At 36.4% G+C, this 24,145-nt stretch overlaps 1 protein-coding gene and 1 long non-coding RNA gene across 2 annotated transcripts; both read right to left on the bottom strand.

Annotated features, from left to right (window-relative positions):
• Positions 1-16,261: 16,261 nt before the first annotated feature.
• Positions 16,262-20,312, bottom strand: pxmp4 (peroxisomal membrane protein 4). The gene is made up of 4 exons (XM_084128854.1): positions 19,974-20,312; positions 19,612-19,674; positions 18,877-19,075; positions 16,262-17,898 (listed from the first exon to the last, which is right to left on the bottom strand). The coding sequence occupies exons 1-4, from the start codon at positions 20,084-20,086 to the stop codon at positions 17,638-17,640; spliced, it is 636 nt and encodes a 211-aa protein (XP_083984980.1). The 5' UTR covers positions 20,087-20,312; the 3' UTR covers positions 16,262-17,637.
• Positions 20,313-20,895: 583 nt separating this feature from the next.
• Positions 20,896-23,310, bottom strand: LOC311092677. The gene is made up of 3 exons (XR_014608283.1): positions 23,084-23,310; positions 22,546-22,832; positions 20,896-22,311 (listed from the first exon to the last, which is right to left on the bottom strand). It is a non-coding gene; the product is annotated as an uncharacterized lncRNA (long non-coding RNA).
• Positions 23,311-24,145: the final 835 nt, after the last annotated feature.

Genomic DNA, 24,145 nt, shown 5'->3' with positions numbered 1-24,145 from the left:
CTTCTTTGCAAAGGCAAAAATATACGGTTTTGTAATACAGCGCTTAAGTGTTTTTTTTAACTATTTGACTGGAAGAACTAAGTGTGTCTAAATAATTATAATTCTACTCCTCTAATAATAAAGGCAGGTGTTCCTTAAGGATCTATTTTGTGACCAATTTTATTTTCTATTTATATAAATGAACTTGTTGTAGGAATAGAGCCAGCAAATGTACACTTTTATGCATGTGTATACTATGGCTCCATGCAAGTGTCCGTACACATCATTGTAATTTATATAAATGAAACACTTCACTGTGCTTAAGGAGGAAAAAGGATATCATTTTCATTTTAAAAGCTTTACTGGGTAAGTTTGTCGGCATATTGTACTACCATATACAATACCAGATCTACTGGGAAAAAAAAGTTTACTTAAGATGCCAATATTTGTATAAACTAAAGGCAGTATAACAAACATTGCACGGATGTATTACAATTTAAAAAACAGTTTTTGTTTGTTTGTTTTTGCATCACATTATGATAAATGGATGAAGAGGGCTCATGGCGAAATTTTTAAAATCTGAATACAAATTCTTCAAAAAAATGCTTAAAGGTGCAGTCTGTAAGAATGACAACTAGTGGTCGAAATAGGTACTGCAGTCCAATTCAAAATATCGGATATCGTCGTTTCTCCCGCTACCTGTTCCTCAGTCTCGACGCTCACACAGGTTGCCAGTTTGAGCACACGCAACAGGAATGAGCGCAATGGACAATGAAAATTGGCAATCACATACCAAAACAAAAACAAACATTCCAGCCTGGAAACGCACATTTCAAAGTAAAATAACTGGCTGTAGAAGTGTTTTTCAGAGAAACTAGTATGTGAACTTAGCATGTTTCTTCAATATATGAAGAGTTCAGATGCAAAAGCCTCTAAGTGCCATCTGAAATTTTCTTCTAGAATGATCATTTTTATCAAGCTCGTATATTTAAGTTCAGTAATTTCACTTAAATGACAATTAATTGGTAATTTTCATTGCCATTTAAGTGAATTTACTGAACTTAAATATACGAGCTTGATATAAATGATCATTCAAGAAGAAAATTTCAGATGGCACTTAGAGGCTTTTGCATCTGAACTCTTCATATGCAAACATATTATGGTATGTTTATGCTTCAGTAGAGTGAAAAAATTACATACAGCACCTTTAATTTAACGAAATGCAATCCTTCATCTGATTATGAGGTGAAATGTTTTGTTCTTAGCAGGTTTCATGTGATTTACCCTCATAGATGACTAATAATGAGCCATGAAGTGGTATAATAGATTTTTTTTTTTTTTGAGTGATATTTTCGTTGTTGTATAAGTGCATAATACATCTGCATTCATTTACAAAGCCTGACACTGATCTACAGTCATGGAAAGGGCTTGATATCACACACCCACACTGTGAATATGGTGAATATAAGCATCTATCATATACCAGGTCTGCCATGCAGAAGGTGTGGTGCTGTCAGGCATGGTGACACCCAGATCACTCCTCTACTCTGTCATTATCTGAGTTCTTTGGAAAATGCACTCTCATTTGGTAGGAGGATTATGAAATACTCTATGTGACAAAATAACCCCTACTATCATATTACACATTTAAAGGAACACTCCACCTTTTTTTAAAACAGGCCTTATTCACCGTCTTTCCTACATTTAGATAGGTGGGCAAAAGTATTTTTGTCTCAGTGCATGCATTATTTTAGTTTGGCAGCGCCACCGCTAGCTTAGCTTAGCATAATGAATGGAATCCTTTGTTGCCAGCTAGCATGTCGTGAGTAAAAGTGATAAAAAATGTAAAAAACGAATTACTTCTTGTGGCCTGCGTATTTACAACGAGTACAAATAGCGATGCAGATTAAGACTAGGCAATTTCCTAGACAGATATTGACATGGGGCTATACTGTGGTGAAGCACAGGCGAAGCACTGCTATTTGGGCGCAGAGATATCACACAACACCTGACATCCCCCAACTTTCGTCAATATACCAGCGTGAATAGTAGCCGGCTATTTTTCCTACAGTAGACATAGTGAATGGCGATGAACATGGCGGATTTTGTGAGAGACGAAGAGGGTGACTTTTCAGACAGAGTTTTCAAAAGATGAGCTGCGTGCTTTGGAAATAGAACGACAGGGGAAGAGGTTGCGATCGCTCAACAGCCTGAGGACGTGAGGATGAGAGTCAACACGAACTGGTGTTGCAGTGTAAAGTAGCAGTGCTTCGCCTGTGCTTCACCCCAATATAGTCCCATGTCAATATCTATTTAATAGCACATACACAAGCATGATAAGCAAAAGCATCTAATAAGCATAGGTGACAGTGAGAAAATAAACTCTATTATTAGCCCAACACATTTTTTGTTGCTTTAAATAAAAATAAAAATTATATATATTTTTAAATTTTTTTACTTTTTTATTTTTTTTTATTTTAGCTATTGCCAAAGACCATTTCTCATTTTCATTTTAACATTTCCAAATAACTTAGATTATAACACTCTCATTCGGTAGGAGGATTATGAAATACTCTATATGACAAATGAACCCCAGCACATATTAAACATTTAAGAGGACATCACATGAATTAAAGACCGTGAACTGTAAAAAGCCAACTTGAGAAAACGGTCTTTGAAGTTAGTATGTATGTAGATGTCAGCAAGAATTCATTATAAATGTGTCAGTTTATAATTAAATTGTGATCTGAACGCAGGGTTATTATAGTTACACTAAAACCATAAAAAATATTTTTTGTTTCAATATCTTTTATAGCAATAAGAACTGAAGAGTGTACATTATGCAGAATGTGCTGATAAACAGCACAAATATATTTTACTATATTTAATAACACATACACAAGCATGATAAGCAAAAGCATCTAATAAGCATAGGTGACAGTGAGAAAATAAACTCTATTATTAGCCCAACACATTTTTTGTTGCTTTAAATAAAAATAAAAATTATATATATATTTTTTTTCATTTTTTTACTTTATTTTTTTTAATTTTTTTATTTTAGCTATTGCCAAAGACCATTTCTCATTTTCATTTTAACATTTCCAAATACAGCGGGGGAAATAAGTATTGAACACGTCATCATTTTTCTCAGTAAATATATTTCCAAAGGTGCTACTACTGTAATGCTCTTCTGGCCGGACTTCCAGCATGTGCAACCAAACCCCTACAGATGATCCAAAATGCTGCAGCTCGTCTGGTCTTCAACGAGCCCAAGAGGGCCCACGTCACTCCTCTGTTCATCTCTCTGCACTGGCTACCTCTCGCTGCTCACATCAAATTCAAGGCATTGACGCTTGCTTACAGATCTATCACAGGCTCAGCTCCCTCCTACTTTCACTCATACGAGTCTACATCCCTACCAGATAGGGATGCACAATAATGCATTTTGGCCGATATTCGATATGCCGATATTTTCAAACTAATTTTGTCCGATGCCGATACCGATATATACACATTTTCCCCCTGATATATTTACACTTTTATTTTACTGAAGAGAAATCCAAGTCTCTCTCCTGTACTACCTTTACTGTATTACACTCATGTGTTAAGGCAATTTACAAGACAAACAAACAACATTTGATTCTACCATAAATGTATAATTTTACAAATGTAGACAGACATTCACCCCTGAAAAATAGGTAAATTTCACTTGGAGAATAAATGATATACCATTGCCACAGTTTATTTTTAAGTTCAGACTTTAAACTTCAGTCCTTAGAAGTAAAATAAATAGAAAAAAAAATTCAAATAAAAAAATGTACATCTTCTCCTACTACTTGAACAGGTCTACCAAATGCTCCCCTGTTTTCGGTGCTGATGCGGTGGTGACCCGTTCATGTACTGTAACATAAAAGGGTGGCGCTGCCAATAAAGCAACTAAAAGTTGTCACAGAGAAGCGCAAAAGTAATGATTATGAATATGTCAAATATAGCAAGGAGACATTTTAATTGTTTATTAATAAACAAGTGTTTTCTGTGTCGGCTGCAAAGATGAAGTTGACTGACTAGTGACTAGCCTACTCCGAAGATCGCGAGTCCGTCAACTTCATCTTTGCAACCGACACAGTGAACGCGCCAGAGAGAAATGCACATTTCGGATTACATAGTTTTCTTTCGTTTTGAATTATGTTTAAAAATATGATTTCAAACGTTCTGTAGATAATAGATATATTTATCAGGTCTGTGAGGCAAGTAAGCTATGCTGAGTTTCGTTTCATTTATGAGACGAACTCCAGTTCACGCACGCACCTCTGTGTCGTGATATCTATTATCTGGTTTACTTATTATTTATTAGGCTAAATCCAGGCAATTGGTTGATGAAACATTTTTTAAAATTAAGATACAATTATTACAAAACGAAATTCACTTAGAAAGGCTTTGTGCTTTCTGTTTGAGGTCTCTGTGGAAGTTTTAAAGCAGTCTCTATTAGTGCCGCTTTCAGAGCGCTCACGTCGGTAACCGAGAACTGTCACTGTTTTTCCTCATAAATGCGAACACGAAAAATAAAATAAAATGAATATTTTATGCTCTGTGGAGAGCATAGTAGCTTGGAGAGTTTACATTAGTAAGCTACAGGACATCGTCTTTCGAAACATGACCTGCAGGAAAGAGAAAATACTGCGTCATTGTACCCAGCACTTCTGAAAATGCACTTGCGAATGCATCTCTGTCCCCAGCACATCTCAAACCAAACTGACGCTCATGCTAGAAATGCCTCCACATGTTGGAAGTTTAAGTTGCTGGCACTCATGCCATGTTCATGGTCGTCACGTGCACATAGGAAACACGCCACCCTATCGGCAAGGCTCATCGGCAGAAATATTCATATCGGCCGATGCCGATGATGGTCATTTAAAGCTTTTATCGGCCGATACCGATGTTGTGCCGATATCATCGTGCATCCCTACTACCAGATGCCTACGATCGGTCAACGAGCGACGTCTCGTGGTTCCATCACAGAAAGCCACAAAATCACTTTCCAGAACATTCTCATTCACAGTTCCATGCTGGTGGAACGCTCTCCCCACCCTCATCCGGAATGCAGAATCCCTGACAACATTCAAAAGACAACTGAAAACCTATCTATTCCGTGAGCACTTAACCTCATAATAAAAAAAATAAAAAAAAATCCCTTTCCCTTTGAAACATCACTTATCAGGGTTATGCTACTGAATAATGCCTGAACTTTGTATTTTGAGCACTTCTTGCGTTGTTGTTGTTTTTGCCTCTTCATGATGACTCGCTTAATTTAGTCCTAAGTTGTAAGTCGCTTTGGATAAAAGCGTCTGCTAAATGACTAAATGTAAATGTAAATGTAAATGCTATTGACATGAAATTTTCACCAGATGTTGGTAACAACCCAAGTAAGCCATACATACAAAGAAACAAACAAACAAAAATAAGTTCAGAAATTAAGTTATGTGTAATAATGTGAAATGACACAGGGAAAAAGTATTGAACACATGAAGAAAGGGAGACGCAAAAAGGCATGGAAAGCCGAGACAACTGCTGAAAACTTACAGTAATTAAAAAGCAATCCAGCCCCCTGTCAGTGGAAATTAATAACAGCTGGTTCAGTCCCAAATGATGGCCTACAAAAAGGTCTCATTGCCAAGGTGTCACACAAGACACATCTCATGATGGGTAAAAGCAAAGAGCTGTCTCAAGACCTTCGCAACCTAATTGTTGCAAAACATAATGATGGCATTGGTTATAGGCGCCATTCTAAGCTTCTGAATGGTCCAGTGAGCACTTTTGGGGCCATAATACGGAAGTGGAAAGACAATAATTTCACCATAAATTTGCCTCGACCAGTGCTCCTCTCAAGATTTCTGATAGAGGAGTGAAAAGAATAATCAGAAGAGTTGTCCAAGAGCCAACACCAAGTTGTATGGTGTTTTTAGGGTAATGTGCACTGCCATTTCTCCTCCAAATATGGTGTGTATTATGGCATCCAAACAGTTCAATTTTGCTCTCATGTGACCACACTATATTCTCCCAGTATTTCACTGGCTTTTCCAAATGTTATGCAGCAAACTTTAAATGAGCTTCAACATGCTTTTTTTTCAGTAATGGAGTCTTGCGTGGTGAGCGTGCATACAGGCCATGGCGGTGGAGTGCATTACTTACTGTTTTCTTTGAGACAACAGTACCTGCTATCTGCAGGTCTTTTTGAAGCTCTCCACAAGTGATCCTTGGCTCTTGGACAACTCTTCTGTTTATTCTTTTCACTCCTCTATCAGAAATCTTGCGAGGAGCAAATTTATGGTGAAATTATTGTCTTTCCACTTCCGTATTATGGCCCCAAAAGTGCTCACTGGACCATTCAGAAGCTTAGAATGGCGCCTATAACCAATGCCATCATTATGTTTTGCAACAATTAGGTTGCGAAGGTCTTGAGACAGCTCTTTGCTTTTACCCATCATGAGATGTGTCTTGTGTGACACCTTGGCAATGAGACCTTTTTGTAGGCCATCATTTGGGACTGAACCAGCTGTTATTAATTTCCACTGACAGGGGGCTGGATTGCTTTTTAATTACTGTAAGTTTTCAGCAGTTGCCTCGGCTTTCAATGCCTTTTTGCGCCTCCCTTTCTTCATGTGTTCAATACTTTTTCCCTGTGTCATTTCACATTATTACACATAACTTAATTTCTGAACTTATTTTTGTTTGTTTCTTTGTATGTATGGCTTACTTGGGTTGTTACCAACATCTGGTGAAAATTTCATGTCAATAGCACCTTTGGAAATATATTTACTGAGAAAAATGATGACGTGTTCAATACTTATTTCCCCCGCTGTAACTCAGATTATGACACTCTCATTCGGTAGGAGGATTATGAAATACTCTATATGACAAAAGAACCCCAGCACATATTAAACATTTAAGAGGACATCACATGAATTAAAGACCGTGAACTGTAAAAAGCCAACTTGAGAAAACGGTCTTTGAAGTTAGTATGTATGTAGATGTCAGCAAGAATTCATTATAAATGTGTCAGTTTATAATTAAATTGTGATCTGAACGCAGGGTTATTATAGTTAAACTAAAACCATAAAAAAAAATTTTTTGTTTCAATATCTTTTATAGCAATAACAACTGAAGAGTGTACATTATGCAGAATGTGCTGATAAACAGCAAAAATATATTTTATTATATTTAATAACACATACACAAGCATGATAAGCAAAAGCATCTAATAAGCATAGGTGACAGTGAGAAAATAAACTCTATTATTAGCCCAACACATTTTTTGTTGCTTTAAATAATAATAATAATATATATAATATATATATTTAAAAAAAAAACTTTATTTTATTTTAGCTATTGCCAAAGCAACATTTCTCATTTTCATTTAGTTTATCTTGATGTTCTAAAATAACGAAAACTGAAATAAAAAGCTATATTAGACATTTGTAAAACAAAAACCAAACAAAATGACTAAAACTTTGAATAAAAACGACAGTTGAATTTCATTTTCATGATTTAGCAACAGGAAATGACTTTCTAAAGAATTTACAGAAGTGTCAAGCAATTTATTAATGCAGGCACCGTTGCTAGTTTGAGGCCCGTCCCTATATAAACATACACCTTCAGTTTTGGCGTATCATAATGCAGGTTTCTGCAAATGACTCAACAAGGTTACTGATGCTCCAGCGGTTTATATTGGCCTTGCTGAACACATTGGCACGTATAAAACCAGTCCTATAGTGAACAGCAGCACTGATCCTCTTTACACATGTGACTGTCCAAATAAAATCACACCAAAAGTGTCTGATGCTTTTGAAAGGAAACAACTGAGTCTTTATCCCACGGACGCTTCTTTCCAGCCTACGGCTTAAAATTATTAAGTGAACAATGAATCAAGTTTCTATAGACATGACCTATTTTATGTTTGAGAATCTCTACTTTTCTCAAGAACTGCTGAAACCAAATGTTTAACTTATTATTATTTAACACATCAAGGGAAAAACTTTTTATTGAGGACTATTTTTATTATAGTTTTATTGACTATTGTTTTATTGACTTAATAAGCCAATCAGTTTTTTGTTTTGTTTATTTAAAACAGCCAATTAAAAAAAAAAAAAATTGTGTACAGTATAATTTAACATACATTTGTGATTATAAATAAATGTTACAAATTGCTGACTTTCAATAGGGTACAATTTCGGCTCAATAATTTTCCATAATTTCTTAATATTTTCTACGTACCTTTTTTTCTAGACTAAAACACATATCTTTGGCCTAGTATACAAAACTGTAATACATTATACATTACTTGTTACTGTTATTTAAAAGTAATTCTTTACCTTACAATATTACTGTCTCAGAATTGTAATGCGTTACATTATTCCTGTATTACTTTTGAGTTACTTTCACCAAAACTTAACATTCTAAAATGACTAGGGCTGTAAAGATATGTGATATGAAACCGCGACACTCAGATCCACGAACCTGTGTCACGGTGCGCGGTGTGAGAAGGCAGCTTCCCCTTCCAATTCCCAGAGTTATCCTTCCCGTCCAGATCCAAAGCTACCACATCTTTAAATTACTATTAGAATTATTTGAAATTAACATTATAAAATACGGACCTACACCACAAAACTAGTTGAGAATAAATTCTTTAAAATTGAGCAATTCCAGCATGGACCTGACATTTGCTGTAAAAACGTGAAATATAAATTCTCAGAAAATGCATTTAATACCAATATATTGAAACGACTGTTTATATATCCATAGGCTACTCCCTTAATAAAGGAGACCAGATATTAGAAAAATATCAATCTACACCAGGGTTATTATAGTTTTGCATTTTTTCATTAGTTTTTATTTTTTATTTAGTTTTGACTTTTTGTTTTCAAATTCAGTTTAGTTTTAATTAGTTTTTAAAGTGGGTTTGCTAGTTTAGTTTAGTTTTTATTTTTTGTAAATGCTTAGTTTTAGTTTAGTTTTTATTAGTTTTAGTCTTTTTTTTGTAATTTGGGTTATTTGTCAGGGGCAAGATTCAAAAAGGTCAGCAAAAGTATTACTCAACAAAAACATCATACAATATTACAGAGTGCGAATTACCCCACCATAATTGGGGGGTACTGCTCCTTCACTTCTTCTATGACCATCATGGTCCACTACCATATCAATCCCCACTGTGATCGCCAAGTGCAACATGTGTTGTGCAACACACATACAAGGTCTAAACATGCGACAAACTGATAATCAGTAGGCTACAGAATATCTCATTGTTATTATATATCCAAAAGAGAACTGTTTTGATCAACTCCCAAAAGTTAGAAGTTAAGTGCACTGAAATACCATTCTAATTACTAGTAAAAGTAATACCTTTACAAGAAGCCTATTGCCTATTTCAGGGTTTTTCCTGGCTCAAAATGAGGCGGAGGTGGTAAAATCATAATAATGTATTTTAATAATAAGATAATTAAATTTGTATTTTTTTGTAGATCATCATATAGCCTAATGTGTTTCCCACATTTTTGTTGTTGGTGGAGCTTGGTACCTCTAGTGGGGTCCGGGGGCATGCCCCCCCGTAAGAAAATTTTGTACATTTTAAAGATAAATTCATTAATCTGGTGCACTTTGAGTCACCCAAATCCACTATTAAAAATAAATAATCCACCCGCAAACCGCCTATATTCTTTGATTTAGATATCTGCATCTGATCATCACATTACAATTATTCAAATTCTTAGTGTTAAGCATAATATGGTAACATATCACACTGAAGTAGGCTGATTTAAAATGAACATTTATTTAAAATAAAAGTTCTTCTTTTGGCAAAATTACATTTCCTTAATAGCCTAAACAGAGGCTTTACTCCCTTCAAGCTTAAATTGTCAATGTTTCATTACATCACTGTTTGAAAACACTCAGAATAATTTTTTGTACCTTTATAAAGGGCATTTCCCCCTAATTTTATTAAATGTATGCTCCATCTTTCATTTCAAATTTTTAAATTTGATAAATATATTCAATTAAAATAATTAGACACTAGGCTGTTACCAATAAAATTAATTTACATTGAAAAATTATAACTGTATTAAATTAGATTATTTTAAATATTTTTGAATATACAAATAAGGAATGTTGAAAAGAATGATACTTTATGAAACTAGCGTTTTGTCATTCAACGTTGACGCTTGCTTGAGAAGTTGAAGTCGTTCTCTATCTCCGTTGCTTCTGGCCACGGTGGTTAAAAATGGTACAGTCCACAATAGGGGTGTCTGAAATCGCTTTACATTAAAATGTTCCTACAGTGAAAATAGCAGTTGACTTGTAACTGTAATTATATTTTTTCACAATATCAGAAAAATTATCTGACCCCCCCAAAACTGATATTTCTGTCCCTCTGTAATTCGAACTATGCAATATTAGAACAAAAATTCACACCCCATTGAAATTCCTTTACCTCTTACAAAATCCACACGCCGTACCAGAAATCTACACATCTTCTATACAGAATTCACACCCTATAATACAAAGTTACCACAGCTGTACAATTTTCACACCCTATACTAAATTTACCCTATACAGTCAATAGCCTGCTCATCTGGATTGAAGCAGCAAACATTCAGTGTAAAAGTAAAAAAATGACATAACATTATTTAATATTTGAATCACAGCTTATAACTTAGTGTTTAGACATCGACAACCACAACCAAAAAGCATTGCAAAATGCATTTTACCTCAAACTTGCGACTAGTTAACTTTCTAAAGAAGGCGCAATCGCTTCTCGGGTCGACATTAACACTGACAAAATTATATTCAGAATTTAAAATATTGTTATACCACTTTTTAATGTGTGATTGTGTAAAGGTGTTCACGAGATACCAACCTTTCGCGAACTTGCTTTCAACGTCGAACGAACACTTCATGGAGATGCGGTGTGCACGGAGGGGGCGATACCAACCTTTCGCGAACTTGCTTTCAACGGGGATCAGGGGAAATCTGTTGATTGTCGATGTCGAGTGCCAAATAAGAGATGGACAAGAAAGGTCAAAGCCATCAGGTGCCCAATTTAGATACGAGCGAAAGATAAAGGTATGCAATGCAACTATGTTTTCTCTGTATGATTAAGGTAGGCTATCCATGATGTCATGAATGAAGGGGCAATATTAATTGGTGGGTATAACTCTTATTTGTTAGTCTTTTTGCTATGATTCTTGCTATGCTTAACAATAAGGTTTAAACTCAAACACGAGATCTACCATAATATTGTTCTTTGCAACAAAACAGTTACAAGTTCAGTTATTACACTGCAAAAATGCTTTTCTTACTTAGTATTTTTGTCTTGTTTCCAGTCCAAATATCAAACATTTCTTAAATAAAGATGCATAACGTTATTTTACTAAAGTAGTAAAATGACATAAGATATTAAGTTTTGTTTTCTGGGGAAATAAATAAAAATTTAGTTTTTGCTCGAAGGGGGTCTCGCCCAGGGTGTAATTCAATGTAGAACCGCCACTGAATATAGTAGACGAGATAATCAGGGCACGGAGGCGCCCTGTCACGGTTAAATATAATACAAAAAGTGCGAGGACTCAAGTGCAGGAGAATGATTGTTTATTTACAATAAAGAAAAAGAAACACAAAACAAAACCCACGAGGGGGAAAACATAACTAGTAAATACAAAACAAAACCAGAACATGAAACTTACTGAAGGATCACGGGGAACAGGGAACATTAGACAACGAACCGACACAGACTGCAAACAAGAGGGGACTTATAAAGGGAACTAATCAAGAGGGAACAGGTGGAAGAACTCAAACAATAATCAGATAACAAGTGGGAGGGATCAGACAATGACATGAGCACATGGCCCAAAATAACAAAACACCCATGTGCAACACAAGACAGGACAGGCATGTGACACGCCCGCGCGTGAATTGAAGCGCGTCTCATAAATGAACCGAAACTCAGTGTCTACTTGCCTCACAGTCAGACATGTCCAGAGGCGTCGTCAGCCGATTTTGCCGGGGCTTCAGCCCCGAATGTTTTGAGTGTAGCCCCGAATGTTTTTTGAAAAGTTGACTGACAAATATGAAACTGGACAATAGCCTATGTAAACCCCCGAAATCATAAGTTGCCTTATTTCATTGTGCTTTGGCTTTGCTGCTGTCTCTGACTAGTGATTGTTGAAATCTGTCTCTGCAGACGCACCACGTGAGTGATTAGATCCTAGAATATCTCCAGGATTTGCGCAACAGCAAACAATCTCACAGCAATTTAAAAAAAAAAAAAAAAAAAAAAAAAACGCAGTCAGCACCGCCGCACAGTCCTCTGTCAGACCAGATGTTGTCAGGCTATATGTCAGTAAAACTCAGAAAAACGAACTTTCCTGTCGTATCAGCCGTGTGCTCGCAGCGTGCACTCATATCACGCGCAAATGCAGCGCGCCCTGTATCACGCTAAAGAAACTACGAGCATGTAACGTTGTGTTCTGTCGTCAATTAATAACCAAAAGGGAGATTAAAGCTGCGTCATTTTTCATTATTAATATTCTAACATTTTATCAATATTGCAAAGTCATCAAAACTGACTCGTGTCATAAAAAAAAAATTTGTGACCAAAAATGTGAAAAATACATCTAGCCTAAATGATCGTTCTTGACATTCTTTTAACTATAAGCAACCCAATTTGTCTAGATCTGTAATATTATTTCCTTTGTATAATGAGCTTGTCTTTGTTTTAAATTATATTGTATTTTTATTGTGAGTGTGAACTGCTGCACAGTCGTGTGATTTAGGCAGCTTGATTAACATTATTACAATGTATTCCTATTTAACACTGATGTTCTTCGCTAATTACAGAAACTAAAAGCAAAATATAAGTATAAATATTTATAAAATAAACAAACAAAAGATTGCACTGGTGTTTGATTGAAATGTAGCCTAACATCTATGCAAAATAATCCTTGAAAGATTTCTCATTTAAGGCCATTCCTGTTTGGAATATGTGATTGTGTATTGTCAACAATAAGCAGAAACGTTCTGCATTTCCATTTTGTACTGTGGATCATTCATTTCAACATTTATCCTCATTCTCATGTTTAAGAATCTGTTATCTGCTTGACAAATAATTTATGCTACTGCCCACTTACATGCTTTTAAAGCTATTGTTATCCAATTTTTTTTGGCCTTCAAACACCTTAAAATGCACATATGTAGGGCCAAGAAATCCAAATTTTCTCGGGGGAGCATGCCCCCGAACCCCCCTAACTACCTCACATTTGAATGTGTGTGTCTGTGGGGTAATGTGGGCTGGTGTGGCTGCCCCCTGCATATAGACCTACAATATATAGGCTATTATTCTCTTTATCGAATCATGTTATCTTGTAACCCAGCCCCTGATGTTTCGGGCTCAGCCCCTGATGTTTTTAAAACCTAGAAACGCCCCTGGACATGTCTACTTTTAAACAGAAAGAAAACTTTTTTCTCTGGTTAGAAAGAAAACACAGAACAAACAGAGTAATGCGCATACGTCCATCCCGCGAATGTACAGTCTTCTTCTACCATATTCTCATTATTAGCCGCTTTTCCACTGGCCAGCGCGATCACAGAGACCGAAATCATGCCTCGCGGCACTCCTGCTAAACCTGTCCTACACACGCTTTTACTGGACTATGTCACACAATACAAAGGTACACCAGCAAGAGGGAGATGAATGAAATAAATCGCCATACAAATATATCAGAAGCTGTCATTTAGTCGTTATTTACAAACTTGGACACCACACGCGGCTATTGACTGACCACGAACATGTAATAACTTAGGCATTTTTCATTCGTTAATGTCTCGCGGCCTGGCTGTTTTTTGCCCTGTTTTTTTTTTTTTTTTGAACAATTAAATTTTGGGCTAAAAGTGTGTTGTAACGCAAGCGTTACTGAACATGTACCGAGTAAAATATTACTGAAAATTGATTAGTAATGCCTTACACTACTGCGTTACATCAACAAGTAATAAGTTACTGTAATACATTACTTTTGTAACGCGTTACTCCCAACACTGGTGATATGGGTTTCAGAAGTAGGTGTGGCAAAATGGCTTGATAGAGCCAACGAAGTGCCCCTGGCGCTATGTTTCACGTACAGGTATGACATTCGGTAGACATGTAACAGGACAATATCTACAAAAAAGTCTCAATCTGAAGTGAGATATAGATATTTTGACTTGGCTAAGTGCTAATGTATGCGATTAACACCACGAAACAGGAAGTTGTTTCACATTTTATGCATTTGGCAGATGCTTTTATCCAAAGCAACTGACATTGCATTTCAAGGTAGTTTTACATTCTTATCAGTTCTTGCTTTCCCTGGGAGTCGAACCCATGACCTTGACGTTGTAAGTCCCAACACTCTACTGTTTGAGCTACAGGAAGGCTTGAAAGATTTTAATTCTGGCATATGATGACCGATCTGCCCCAAACTTCACATGTTTGATAAGTCACACCCTGAATACATCTACAGGTGCTGGTCATAAAATTAGAATATCATCAAAAAGTTGATTTATTTCAAGAATTCAACTGAACAGGTGAAACTAATATATTATATAGACTCATTACATGCAAAGTGAGATATTTCAAGCCTTTATTTGTTATAATTTTGATGATTATGGCTTACAGCTTATGAAACCCACAAAATCAAAATCCCAGAAAATTAGAATATTACATGAAATCACACAGTAATTACACAGTGATACCATGGTCATTGAACCAGGTTTTGGTTCTTTTGGCAGTGTGGGCAGGTGCAAATCCTGCTGGAAAATGAAGGAAGCATGAAGTGCTCTGAGAATGTCCTGGTAGACGGCTGCGTTGACTCTGGATTTAATAAAGCACAGTGGACCAAAGTCCTCTTTTCTGATGAGAGCAAATTTTGCATCTCATTTGGAAACCAAAGTCCCAGAGTCTGGAGGAAGAATGGAGAGGCACACAATCCAAGATGCTTGAAGTCCAGTGTGAAGTTTCCACAGTCTGTGTTGGTTTGGGGAGCCATGTCATCGGCTGGTGTTGGTCCACTGTGCTGTCCACTCAACGCAGCCGTCTACCAGGACATTTTAGAGCACTTCATGCTTCCTTCAGCAGACAAGCTTTATGGAGATGCTGAGTTCATTCTCCAGCAGGATTTGCACCTGCCCACACTGCCAAAATAACCAAAACCTGGTTCAATGACCATGGTATCACTGTGTAATTACTGTGTGATTTCATGTAATATTCAAATTTTCTGGGATTTTGATTTCGTGGGTTTCATAAGCTGTAAGCCATAATCAAAATTATAACAAATAAAGGCTTGAAATATCTCACTTTGCATGTAATGAGTCTATATAATATATTAGTTTCACCTGTTAAGTTGAATTCTTGAAATAAATCAACTTTTTGATGATATTCTAATTTTATGACCAGCACCTGTACATGACAATATTCATTAATAGTAATAGCGCCACCTGCTGGTAGCAGGAATTGTGGCAAATACAAATGACTTTGACATAGTCCTCCTATATTTACATACTGCCCACTGTGCTCTGTTTTCCTAAAGCCGCCGGGTGGCGGTGGCACGGGTGCGAGGGCCCTTTTCATCGCTGCTTGCAGCTTTAATTTCCTATTATCACTGTTAAGCTGCTTTGAGTTTGAAACAATTCATATTGTTAAAAGCGCTATATAAATGAAGGTGACTTGACTTCACTATATATATATATATATATATACATAACTAAATTTCACAACCCAGTTACCTGAAGCAGGATAACATGTGGATAAGGTAATACAAATGCAATTGGACGGTTGGTGTTTTAACACCATTACAGCTTCCTTGACTTTATGGCGAGTAACATGTTAAAATACCATAAAATGGCCATTTAAAAAACTATATAAGGTAAGTAAAGTTTGCTTTAGATAAATACACTAAAATGGATTCAGGATTGACTCTGTTTAAAAAAAAAAGTTTGCTGAGTAATATAATTTCCTAAAAACGGAATGAATTTAATAAGATATGTTTAAGCGATATATCTGGCATGTGGATCATAGATCTTCATTTGAACTTTTGTTTGATTCTGGAACATAATATTCAGCATAGTGTATATATGATCTGATCCCAGCGATTGTTGAAAATAAAAATGCTGTTTTCACCCACAGTAGGGTTCATTTCATAGAGTTTTATTACATATAGTCTTTGGGTAATAAATATATTTCAAACATTATTAATGACTCACGCATATATATTCTGGTACTGTATTTAATCAATTAATACATTAATTCTTCCATCAAATCTGCACCAATGTAATGCATGGAAAAAAATTACTCTTGACTATAATGGCAAAAGAAAATTACTCTTGAATTTCATCTTAGTAAATTGTTGCTTATACTGGCCCTTGCATTACAATTATTAAAAGTTTTGCAATCAGCAGAAGCATAAAATATATAAAGCGCTTAACCAATTTATCAATGCTGTGGTGAGAATCAGGAATAAACTATGGACCCACATGACTAATTATTTACAATTTAAAAAATTATGAACATAGTCATTATTTTGTTTTAAGGACTGCGATGTTAAGTTTTATGTAATATGACACCAAAAAGTGCAGCACATAAAACATATACAGGTCATATTTCCCCCCAAAACAAGTGAAAAAACAAACTATTTAAATTGCACATAGAAAATGAAGTTTTGGCAGGTTTCATGATTCTCACTCCTCAACCATGATGCAAAAATAGGATTTATTTGAAAGGATTTTGTGTTTTTAAATTAAGTATTTACAAATCATGGCAGTATTTGTTGTACTATCAGAAACAGTATCACAATAAGGTCTCATTTGTTTACAATAATTAATGCATTAAACGAACAATGAGAATTTTTTTTTACAGCATTTATGAACCTTTCTTAAAGTTAGTTAATAAAAATGTTCATGTTAGCTCACAGTGTGTTAACTAATGTTAAAAGATGCAACTTTTAATCTTTAAAAGTAAATGTTAAGGTTAATATTAAGATGAATAAATGCCATAGACGTATTGTTCACTGTTAGTTCATGCTAACTAATACAGTGAACTAATGTTAACCGATGAAACCTTATTGCAAAGTGTTACCAGAGAAACTATCTAGCATTGAGAATAAAGGGAATAATAGGAAAAGCTCAAAAGTACAATGTGAGGAGTCTGTGAACGTATAAAAGTAATGAGAATATTAAGGGAAAAATGACATAATGGTGATGGTCCTAAAAACAAATTTCATTTTTCTTACACAAAATAACTTCTTTCGGGTGAAACGTGGCCTGAACATTTTTTTTTGTGAGAAATTCATAAACATGTTCTTTTTCTGTCTTTACATGATGGTTTATCACAGTTATCATGAAGTGCAAGTACATCTGAGTGTAAAAAGTGGAGCGAATATAATCTGTTGGAGTCTAGACGATGTGCAAAGTAGTCATTTAGTTCAACATCTAACCATGTAAGAACAGTCAAGCATCTGCAATTTCTATATGTGCCACAAATAATGTATATTAATTAAACCCTTCAATCAAACGAAACACAAACTCTAAAGTGGTCTGTTATTTTGTCTAGGTTCTAGCGCAGGAGCCTAGGTCTGTCCCTGCAGTACCTCAGTTGGTTTTGGGTTTGTTATAGATGAGAAAGTCTGAGATGTCGTGCCATGTGTTGCTGTCGTGGTAGAGGTAGTTCATGGAGGACTGCAGGGACGGCTGAAGTGTGTGTGGGTGATACTCAAACAACCAGAGCACGACGCCCCACACCAGCGTGGCAAACAGGGGGAACGGGTCTTTCTTCGGCTGCGGGATGAAGCCCTTTTCCACTGCTAGACGAGACAAGGCGAAGAGAATCCGGGACAGCAGGTACATGTTTATCTGAGCAAAACAACAGAAACCAAATAAGAGATGTTATAGAGTGCCCACAGCTTGTGAAGTCACACCCAAAATGTGTGAACGTCTTTGCATTAGACACAAAATATCAAAGCAAGTGTCATTGTCTAATCCTATAAAGCCTACTGTATCATATTTGTCACTATATATTTAAGGCCTCCAAATGATTAACATGATCAAAACTTCAGTCAAATACACAATCAAGTACAATCCTTCTGTCGTCTGATTGATAGTTTAGACTTTTTTAGCAAGTATAAAGCCTTTTAGTGTAATTGTACAAACGTTCACTTCCAGCTTATGGTTCTCGTGTCTTTTTGCTATGAAAGCTAAAGCTGATTTCTATCAAGTAAATGCAAGAATAACTTTGATATTGTTAGTAATACTTACTGGACTGAAGGGACTCAGGTTTACTTGATTATCCAAACAATTTTCTTTAGAAAATTCATGTTCAAATGTGAGTCTCAAATATCATCCATCAGGCTTTTGAGGAAGGTTTATTTGTTCATCTCTCAATCAACAATCTCAATCATTGTATTGTATTGCATTATATGTTTTAAAACTGCAGAGCTTTGATCATAAAACCAAGCATTTGAATATATATACTGTGATATTCATACATTACCTCTCAAAGGTTTGGAAACATTCTTTTTTTTTAAATGTTTTTGAAAGAGAATCTCTTCTGCCCACCAAGACTGCATTTATTAGATCAGAAATACAGGAATAGTGTGAAATATTATAAAATTCTGTATTCAATGTGCATATATTGTAAAATGTAATTTATTCCTGTGATCAAATCTGAATTTTCAGCATCATTACTCCAGTCTTCAGTGTCACATGATCCTTCAGAAACAATTTTAATATGATGATTTGCTGCTCAAGAAACATTTATGATTTGACTTTTCAACTGAAATACAGTCGTAGGGCATCAGTGATAGATCAGATAATGAACTGAGCTCCACTAACCTGGCTGTTGATGTTGTTATTTTCTCCAAACACCAGCCAGCCTCCGAGACACGCGGCGAGGAAGGAGTGAGACTGCAGGTGTTTGCCCTGGAAGTGCTGCTGAAGAGCCTGAAGGCCTTTATATGTGAACACAAAGCAGGCTAGATTCCTGGAGTGAGTGAACGTGGCCTGAGCGATCGCCCGAAACTTCTCTCTCAGACTGTTGATGAGCAGAGATATCATACTATTATATTTATTATGTTGTAATAAGTCAGAAAGTTTGTCAGTTTATTCGTCACTTCACACGCTGACGCTCATCAGCAGCGCTCAAAGGATCTGCCTTATGTTGTTGAAGTTTGGTTATTTAAGAAATTCATAATAAACAATAATAAAGACAGATACCCTGTTGAAATATGTGAGATGTGTGGTTTATATAAACTGCAAAGGTAAAGTATAAATTAAAATAATTATGACCGATGTGAAGGGGGAGGAGAATTTACGTGCGTCATGTTTAGTCGATAAAACACTTCAGCAAAGGATACACCGGTGTCCTCGCTCATGACTCCTCATGAAGCTCCTCACTCCTCAATCCACGTCTCCTCACGGTGCAATTAGAGAATTGAGATGTCCTTCAAGATGGTTGAGCTCGATCAGCTTCCGGGTCATAGGATGGAGGACGGAGGAGCGAGGAGACGAGGAGGGATATTGAGAAGCAACCACTGAGTTGGTAATCTGAAAGGTCAAAGTTCACCTCACCTGCCACTTCTGAAGAGAAACGTCATCACTAGGGCATGAGGAGCACGAATTTTAGCCCCATATCTGGAAAAACAATGAAAATAATTAATAACATGTATTTAAATACATGTTTACAGTGAGTCTTATGTCTAAACCCAGCAATATGAATACCTATTACTGCAATTTTAAGTATAAAATTTAATAGAAACTTACCTATTAATAATCATATCTATTATTAAATTATCTTATCTTTTTCCATACGCAAGATTAAATATAATCAAAAGTGCTTCATGTCCAAAATGTAAACAAGGTTAGAATCACAAAAATGTACATGCATGCATTTATTAACAAACATGAATAAAAATGCCGTTGAAAAGACTCACACAGCTCCATTCCTGAAGCCTTTAAGGACAGCCAGAGCAGATTTATATTTGTGCTGCTGCAGGAGATTGTTGACAGTGTATAATAAAGTTTTAAAGAGATCTGAGGCTGCCATGACTCTTCTTGAACACGGACACCTCGCGCTGTAACACACGGAAACAGTCCTGCTGTTAACGGTTCCGCTTACAGCGCCCGGAACAACAGCGATATATCAAATATACTACATTGTCATAAAAAGGTAGAATCCAGGTAGAATTTTACGGTCTTAATAAGTTATATCTTAATTTAGAAGCGGTTAATGAGGATTTTATATTCGAGTAGGATCTGCAACTGTCATTACTGACGGTCAGCATGAGAGGGCGCTACTGTACGGTTTATGTTTGTCTCTAGACATTTTTTACAGTCTGTGGTCTAGTCAGTCACATCTGTCATTCAGATGTAATTCACTTGTAATTAATAATAATAATAATAATAATAATAATAACAATTAATTAACTTATAACTTTAGGCCTGTATTTTTCTATCCATCTATCTATCTATCTATCTATCTATCTATCCAGGCGCTGCTGTATACAGTTTATGTTCTCGTTATACTGCATGTTTCCCTCTGACTTTATGAAAAGCATGTTACTCACCCAGTTTTGCAGAAACATGGATAACATTAGTAATCCCCCAGACTAATGCTTTTTAATCTCAATTTATAACAGAGCAAACAGAGATTGTGTATCATATTTAATGAGAGAAGTGAAAGGCTTATCTGAACACACAACTGAAGCGTGCGAGGGATTACTCTGCTTAAAATAAAGTCAATAAAAATGAGCACATTTCCAAAATGTACAAAAGTTTTTGTCACATCTGCCAATGGCAGGCAAATATAATAATGTAAATATTATAATATCAATTTGTAATTTGCATTTTATTACAGTTTTTCTCGATTGGTTTGGCTCATTTCTTGAAACCGAGATGACATTCTCAAAACCATAAGGTCATTTGGCCAAACAGTCTTACAGTTCTGCTCAACATTATAGCTCACTAGCAAAATCAAATATCTTTCCCCAAACTCTTCGTCCATGCTTCAAAAGCAGATTCCTTTCCCATATAAAAGGTCAGTACAGTCAAAATAGCACAGATCCTTCTCAATTGCCTTGGCACATGTGCATTCATTTAGTGCTTTTGTCAAAATAACCTGGATGGTTTAGCACAACACCATGGATCCCCTGCAAAAGCTCATATCTCTCCCAAAACAGTTTATCCATGTGTCAAAACTAAATATCCTTCTCATATAAATAGTCAATGCCCCCAAAATGCATTATACCTTTGGCATTGTTTAAGCACTGCAAGTCAAAATGCTTAGACGTTTTGTCACTGAGGCACAGGTCTAGCAACAGATGAATAAAACTAAAAGATTTTACAGTAAAATCAGCCTCCAATAAACCACTCATACTCAAGGAAACTGTAAACATTTTTATTCGTACAAAGAAATGTTAACATTAGAGAACATACTGTGAAAAGAAAACATACAGGATTCTGTAAATGTGAACAGTTATAAACACAAACAAAAAACAAAAAAAACTCTAGCCTACCATACTGTAAATAAAGTTTCAGAACTATAGTACAGTAATATTTTCAGTGGTCGCCATTGTCACCCTCTCTTTCCTGGCCACCATCCTCATCCTCCTGGCCATCGACGCGCTGCTCTCTGTTAGGCCATAAATTCTCATCCACATCGCAACGGATATTTTCTCTTGCGATGCAGCGAGGGAAGAAACGGCGTGAATGTCTCAACCATCCCCTACATTGATCCCCTGTGATGTCCTCACATGCAGCATCCATTGCATGCAGCAGGGCCCTCTGGTCTTGAGCCTGATGCTCATACACCCTCCACCTCCAAGCTGAAAAAAACTCCTCAATTGGATTTAGGAAAGGAGAGTAAGGTGGAAGAAACTCCATTAGCATCCGGGGATGGGTGGTGAACCAGGTTCTGATGCGTGGGCCACGGTGGAAGTTCACATTATCCCACACAATGACATAATGTGGTAGCTGAGGTCCTTCTTCACCTCTCTCATTTTCCGGGATCAGATCAGTATAAAGGTGGTCCAAAAAATTGAGGAGCTTTTGTGTATTGTAGGGCCCTAAACTGGGAATGTGTGTGGCCACACCTCTTTCTGATATAGCGGCACACATTGTTATATTTGCTCCTCGCTGGCCTGGGACATCCACAGTGGCTCGGTGGCCAATGATGTTACGGCCACGCCTTCGACCTTTGGCCAGGTTGAAGCCAGCTTCATCAACGAACACTAGGATGTGAGAGGTTTCGTTGCCTTCTAATGCCATTATTCTCTACAATAGAATAAAAATAAATCTAATCAGTCAAGTAGAGACAGATACTGCAGGGAGGATCTAAAGTACTGTAAAAAGAGGGAGTGAAAAACTGAAGACAATTTCTAGGCAAAATGCTCTAGTCACACAAAGCTGGATTCTGAAGGTAAAAAGGATAAAGCAAAACAAAAAAAAGTGGTAACCATGTCTTACTGTAATAGTGTTACAATGATAGACAACCAGTAGTTGACTTACATGCACATACTGGTACCGCAGCTCTTTCACTCTGTCAGAGTTTCTCTCAAATGGTACCCTGCCTGTAAATCTGTTTCATGGTCATCTGATGTTTCTTCAATACCCGGTCTATTGTGGAGATGCTGATAGAGTTTATATTTTGGAACATTACATTGTCTAGAAGGATTGCATTACGAATCTGTCTCAGTGTGATGGCATTATTTGCAATGACCATGTTGCATATTTCTCGTTCTTGTTGTTCATTTAGAAGTTTTCTTCTGCCACCCACTTGAGGCTGTCGTCCAATCCTAGACATACAAGTCAAAGGTCAACACTGTAAATTTGTTACAAAATGAGTTACCAATGTAATTGTACTGCTGTTTTATGGTACTAAAAGTGTGATGCACTGCACAGTGACTGGAATACTATTCACAGTATTTTCTCCATTTTTTTTTCTTTGTCATTTTTATAGTATCATATAACATCACATGAAGATATTACAGTACTCTAGGCCTACACACACACCAACACTGAATAGTTCAATAGAATAGTTCTGTACCTGTTTTCCCTGCGAAAGGTTTGGATGATGGAGGAGACTGTAGACCGAGGCACATTAGGCTGCTCGGCGACCTGCCTCTGCCATTGTGAGGCGATGGTTTATAACGTGGTCAATAAGGGTGGCCCGGATTTCATCTGGGACATCATGGTGCCTCCGTGCTCCTCGGCCTCTTCCCCCTATTCCTCCACGCATTCTCACTCCTCCTCTTCCTCTTCTTCTTCCTCCTCTTCCTCGAGCAGGAAGTTGCTGTTGTACTTGGCGAGGTGCTTCCATGTTCATACTGCAAATGAAACTGGCCCCGGGCCAAGCTCTGTCTATATACTTTTGGCAGCAGTCATAATCATAGACAACACCTGTCAGGTAACTAAACAAACTGTTTGATTGGTCATCTGAGATGTGGGAAACTGCTCCTTCGTTAGTTCTAATTTCACCTGATTGATTGTCAAGTACTGTCATAAATTTATCAAATGTTCCAAGAAATTCTTTCATGGTATTATATCTTTGACTAATTTTGACAGTTGAACAGACAATTGTGCATATGATGACTTACACAATGAAACCATGCTGATATGTTTTGGAGAGAGTAACCATTTCACTGAAAAATCAACTAATCAGTTTAGATCAGCAAGATCTATTTATTTGGAAAATGTGCTAAATGTGGGCTCATTGTGCTAACTGTAGCTACTTGTACATAATCATTTGAAAAAAAGCACAGAGTCACTTGAGACATGTACTAAAGCATTTGCAATTTGATAAAACCAATGAAAAATGACATTATGTTGTGAACAATTGCAAGGTGGTTTGGAGATTTGTCCATGTTATTTTGAGAATGTCATCTCGGTTTCAAGAAATGAGCCAAACCAATCGAGAAAAACTGTAAGCCAAGTGGTTTTCATTTTGATTAGGGATGTGCACAAATAGGAGAACTCAGACATGATCGGCGACGATCGATCATGAAATCGATAGATGAAACACTCAGCAGTCCCTGATGGTTTGGTTTGGACTTATTTTGAATCACTAATGTCTCTTAGTGGAGCTCAGTTGATTATCTGATCTATCATT

This window comes from Abramis brama (assembly GCF_963993115.1).
Source record: "Abramis brama genome assembly, chromosome: 11".
NCBI lineage: Eukaryota > Metazoa > Chordata > Actinopteri > Cypriniformes > Leuciscidae > Abramis > Abramis brama.
This window is presented reverse-complemented; position numbering and strand designations above follow the sequence as displayed.